Source organism: Platichthys flesus, chromosome 18, assembly GCF_949316205.1.
Source record: "Platichthys flesus chromosome 18, fPlaFle2.1, whole genome shotgun sequence".
Taxonomy (NCBI): domain Eukaryota; kingdom Metazoa; phylum Chordata; class Actinopteri; order Pleuronectiformes; family Pleuronectidae; genus Platichthys; species Platichthys flesus.
This window is the reverse complement of record NC_084962.1, coordinates 2884465-2890464: the sequence shown is the minus strand read 5'-3', so window position 1 is coordinate 2890464 and position 6000 is coordinate 2884465. Positions and strand designations below refer to the sequence as shown.

General features: G+C 40.7%; 1 protein-coding gene across 2 annotated transcripts in view; it reads right to left on the bottom strand.

Annotated features, from left to right (window-relative positions):
* Window positions 1–411: 411 nt before the first annotated feature.
* Window positions 412–6000, bottom strand: part of epha7 (eph receptor A7) — a 94754-nt gene continuing 89165 nt past the window's right edge. For both annotated transcript variants that reach the window (XM_062411225.1, XM_062411226.1), the window contains exons 16-17: window positions 5607–5762; window positions 412–4715 (exon numbers count right to left, since the gene is read on the bottom strand). In XM_062411225.1, coding sequence (XP_062267209.1) covers window positions 4601–4715; window positions 5607–5762 — 271 coding nt within the window. In that variant the 3' untranslated portion in view covers window positions 412–4600. The remainder of the gene's footprint in view (window positions 4716–5606; window positions 5763–6000) is intronic.

Here is a 6000-nt window from a genome sequence, read left to right as displayed (position 1 = left end):
TCTACAATTAAAAGGTTGCCAGGTTGTGAAAAAAATCCCTCCTATCGTCAGCTGTAGTCGGTAAATCTATCTTCCTTTCTACTCACGACTTGTGAGTTGATGCCAAAGTAAAGTTAATATTATTACATTTTGTTCACAGAGCTCTTAGCATCTCTTAGTAGTATAAGCATAAACACATACACTGATATCATCGCCCACCGTTGTCCATTGTATCAGCTGTATCACACTTCATCAAATTTAAATCTTGGATCGATCATCAGTAATTTAATTAATCCTTTGTTAATACACAGCACTTAATTAATCAAATACATTAACTGAATCATAAATCACAGCCTCTGGTATTAGACTGATCAGATCAGTATCAAAATGTCAAAAGATGGTGCCCCCCTCTAACTAAATTCTTATACCTGTATGGACTTCTCATCACAAGATCATGAATGTAAGGCTACATCCACGGTACTAAGTTTTCATTTGAAAAAAAAGCAATATTGTTGGGCAGAAATGGAGATGTTATGCTTTTGACACTCGTAGCTGCTTCCTGATTGGGTATTTTTGGGCACAATATGGCCTTCACTGATTAGTCAGGCTCCTCTCACATTAGACCTCTTCTGGAAAACCATCTTGCATCACGTCCGGGCCACACCGGACTTAAACTTACATATTTGCATCACTTCCTTCACCCCTTTAAATTAAAAGCACTCCAGGCTTTCTTTTGATTGAATCCATGATGATGTATCCATGCCTAAGAATAGGTAATGAGATTAGCACCAGCCAGATTGTAAGAAGCACAGCAAAGGACACACACAACTTCTATAGAGATTGTATTATATTTCCAAAAATATATGTACAGTCTATTACAAAGGTTACAAAGCAAAAAGAATTGTCTATGTAACAAGAAATTGTCTAATTAAATGATCTTCTTCCGTCGGGGAAAATACTTTTGACCAGTGAATATTCTCAATACTTTCATCACAGAAAAATAAATAATACATTGACAATTTGTATTACTGTACAACAAACTAAAAGGCAAAAATATAGACAAAGTCAAAGTAAAGATGGAGATCCTATCAACTGTCTTTGGTCCTAAATGAGAAATTATGTACAACTGAAATCTTGTGGGTGACAATAATTCATCAGCAAGATATAAAAATATAGTGCATTTTCAATGTATTCAGAGCTCTCTACTGAGTAATATGTGTAAAAAACAATATAAATAAAATGTACAAGTTTTACAATTAGAACATATACAAAGATTCCCTCACATCTCGACTCTGTCTGACACAATCAACAGTGCTGCACTCTTTGGAACTATCCACCACCTCGCCAAGGTGGTGAAACTCAGTCCAACTGCTGTACCACGAGATTTGAAAAATAACTTCATACTCTATCAGCGATTCCTGATTCCGACCAATGGCCTACATCCTGCAGGTTCCTGTGTTTTATCTTTTTATGTGATTATGTGTGTGTGTGCGTTTTGCTAAAATACAGCCACAGCAAAACCTGTTTTTGTCCAAAGCTGAGTAAGCTCAAGAGAATGGGGGATGAAACAGGCTAAAACAGACAGTAAAGTGACTTCGCTGGTGAAGGTTACAGGTGACCTGGACGATGAATCAATTTAATCTCAATTTGGCCAAAACTTCTGTTTCTCCCAGCACAGGGGGAGGAAAGAGGGGATCAGAGGCATTATACCTTAGGGTGTGAGAAGCCTCAAGGGGCCCGGTTTGAAAATCAGAGCCGGGATGGGGGGTGGTGAGACAGAGTGCTGCCTGTGAACTGGGGAGTTTTGTGCTGACTGAATGACTTTATGCTGGTATTCAATTCAAAGATCTGGCTAAGACCCAATTGCTGAGCTTTGCTGTATGGATAAAGTGAGGATGTGTGTGTTTGTGTGTGTGACACGGGGTTCGGAGCAGCTCAGCGCGAGTCCCACGGGGACAATGGATCTGAAGGTGCGTCCATGACAGGCCGATACAGTTTGAAGCTTCCAAATGTGCGTTCGAGCGTGTCCAGGTCCTTTGTAGTGGACCAGTCATGCAAAAACACCTGTTCAATAGAACAGTTGAATGTTTTTTGGTGGATTCTAATAACTGGTTTCATTTTGAATATGGTTCTTAATTAAATTCCAACCTGTGATCGTCACAGGACAAGAGGCCACATCACTGGACAGCAAAGTTTACACACATGGACAATAAACATTAACAGAGTTCTACATGTAGTCAGGGCAATACTGCACTGAAGTCAAAGAGTGTTAATAGCCTGTACAACACTGTGAATTACTGTGGTGGTTCACTGCTGGCACCTAAACTGCTTCTGCAATTCAGCCATATTTTAGATGAGAATTTAGATGAGGTTCACAAAAATTTTAAATTTTAAAGGTCAAAAAGCTGAGAGATCAAGAAATGTTCATGTGCTTTGATTACCTATTTGTGCAGTACACATTAAACTAACACATTTATTGTCACGACAATATTTGCAAATTTTTTCGTATTAGTTCAGCTGTACCCACTTCCAAAGGTGTTCAAATTGAACTAGAATTTCGTGGAATTTAAATGTAAATTCAAAAAAGAACTTTAATAAAATTACATCATCTGTGAATATCTAGATTTATATCTCGGGCTGCAGGAGCAATACAAGAAATTGCAAATGTTTTTTTTCTGTTTTACTGTGAAGTGTTTTTTTCTTATTGAAACTGCACAAAAAACACACTCAACATGGAAACACGCCTTTTTTTGCATGTGAAGTGGAGACAGATGGCACCAAATGGGTTGATTGGCTTTTAGGACGACGTCTTCTGCAAAACCCCCTCGTCTCTATTTTCAGTACACACCGTGTGCGTATGGGAGAAAAGAGGAGCAATCCCAAGAGACACTTTTATGCATGTTCCATCTATGCCTGTGAGGGATGAGCGGTGGAGATGCATGAATAAACAAAGGTGGCTGCATTGGGCAGTGGAATTAAGCGACACGATCAGTGCTTGACACACGCTCCCGCACTTTAACACCCAAACCCTGAAGGGGCACTTTGATTTCTGGGCGGCGCGTTGGTGTAAGATAATATAAGCGAGGCTAATTGGCACCTTTCTTGTGTTTCGAAAGTTGCCTCTTTCATCTCTGCAGCCACTCAGTTAAACATTTCCCTGCCATGTTCGGTTCTCATCAAACCTTCGGCTTATCATAGTGGCAAAGTACGACATGATTATTTCATTTGATGACTTGGCACAGCAGTTTCTTCTTTTTTTGTATGTGTCTGACCGCATCCCAAAACCGTTCTTAGGTTAAAGAGGTACATCCCTTTCATTTACAGCGGTGACTGAATCTTTCCAAAGGGTTTTTCTCAGCACAGCACTCGCATGTGTTTATACCTAGCACCTTAAAAAAAAATCAGAATCTCAGGTGAGGACCATTTCTACCTGGTAATTATTGCTCTGTTAAGATCATCTCCTCTTCGCTGACTGTGCCGCTTGTGGCGTTAAACCGTGTCTGTTCAAGTTCCAGATAGAAAGAAAAAAAAAATGAATCGCAAAAAGCGTTGCCATTGAAGTGCCAAAAATAGTGTCAAAATGAATGTAACGTATTTTAAGGCAGTATTACGTCTACACCTTTCTTGGATCCACCCTTACAAATTCCTGTGTGCAACATTTTAGGCAAAATCATGGCAAAACAATATGCGTTGGCTTCAATTTCAATACAATCTTTTAACAGTGCTAAAACATTCTACTCAACAACCAAGTAATGGTTTGTGTGTTTCCTGTTGTGAACACTAAGACAAAGGATATTGCTACTCGGATAAAGAAAAAGAGTCTTGTGATTCAAAGAAGAGTTCACATCTTCCGTCTCCTCGAGTGTTGCACTCTTGGCAAAATTACTAAATACAAAAATGTGAAAGGTTGACACCACGTCAAAAACTCCAGTCAGCCGCACACAAGCATGTGAGGATAGCATGAAAACACCAACCACTGCAAATAGTTCAAACAGCCCGGCGTGTCTCGGCACAGACAGGGACGTTGGGATCTGTGCCGAGAGATTTCCCTCCGTGTTGGATAAAAGAGGAGTTTACCCTGTTGTCAAGTCTAGATAGAAGAGCAGAAAGCATTGCTGCATGCGCCACAACATGTCACTGTGGCAGATACAAAGAAAATGAACAGATAGAAAAACAAAGAAAGTGAAACCATTGCAAGATGTTTGTTTTTGTTCTCGTGAAAGGAAATCCATGGCCGCGGTGCGCACTCAAATCACTCATTAAGTTCAAGGAACATCAGCGTCCAACTCCTTTCCGATGTGCCATTTGATATGTGGTTGAGTCTCTAAGCGCCTCATAAACAAACAAGAAAAGAACAAAGAAAAGTATTGTCCAGGTAGTTTCTTTTTTTGTTACTGTTTGTTTTTTTGTTGCCCTTTTCCTCTCTTTAGTGCCCTCAGAAGATGCGGACCACAATCCTTCACTGAGGAACAAAGGAATGATTTCACTCCGGACACAGCCGGAAGAGTCAGACATAACAGATGCCTGTTTACTTTGAAGATCCTGGTAAAACGTCCCAGGCGCTGCTCCAGGTACGCTCTGTTTTACGTGATCACCCCTGCCCGAGGTGGCCCGGTCCAAGTCACACCTGGACACCGGTGCCGTGGAGATGGAGCATCTGGGCCCTCATTGTCTGTATGCTGCTCATGATCTTTTTCTGATGGCCCACCAGCGTGATCCCCAAGCTCATCACGTCCCTGGAAGAGAGGACAACACATCAATCAACCCACTGGACCACAGCACGGCACAGAACAAGTGAGATTTACAGCTTCAGGATTTTCATTATGGTGAGTAAGGGGACCAGACAGAGGCAGACAATCACACAGGTTTGGCTGTGAATTTCAATAATGCATTTTAACACCAATTTCAAACATGATGCAGCAGGAAAGTGTGATCTATTTTCTTATTATTGCCACAATAATCATGTCGTGAATATCTGTACATTGATAAGCCATTGATTTCTTCTGGCATGTGGTCTACTGCAAATTAATCCTGATATTTTCTTCACTGTATTTTAACTTTGTGTAAATCTTGACTCTAAAAGTGAAACAAGGAAATGAACAACGATGCCCTTTGAACCTTTTGAACGACTTTAAATGTGAAACATGTGTGAAGTGATTCAGTGACATTTATCTACACAGCAATGACACAGATATAAAGCATTGAGTAGAGCTTGACCCTGTTTTTAAGGTGATGGCATTCTTTCTGTGGAAACATTAACTTTACTGAATTCATCAACACAAGTAAACATGGAGAAAGTGTTTAGTTTGCATTAAGTGCTAATTAAAGCAGGAGGCGCAGGAGGATCAATACACAGGGAGACTTATGACTAAATTATGATTAAGTAAAGTAATAAATCAGGGAAGAGCTTGTTCTCTCTGCACTTTGGGTAAATAAAGGTCGAAACCAATATCTGAAAATTACCAGAGTTACAGAGACATCAAGTCAGCCATGACGCTGTAATTGAATGTAAAGCAGAAAAAAGTAGATTCTGTTTACCGAAGTTCAGAAGGAACGTGTAAGTGAGATCACTGGCATTAATGTTCTCCACTGATGCTTAACCCCTTGAGGACTTTGTATCTACTCACTCGATTGACATCCTGGCCACAGATTCCAGGGAACTGTAGCCAGCCGCTGTGAAGTTGTCTCGGTATCGTTCCATCTTGATGGCTTCCAGCCACTCTCCCACCGAGCGGAAAGCAGTGAAGTCTGGTGTGCTCTGATCTAACAGTGGACTAATTGGTCTGTGGGATGAGCAGAGAAAGATGTTTGTGTCGAGTGGGAGAGGGAAGCGTTCCGCTGAACAACAGTCAAACCAGACAAAACAACGACCATAGGCGTCCGACTGTGTGGTCAATTGCAAGAAGGGGAGAGGCAGCTGAATGGAGGCTTCCATCAATACAGAATTCACAAACAGATGTAGCTTGTCACCTTTCTGCTTGATAAATATTTTGGCCAATATCTTTATACATTCCCCCTCAT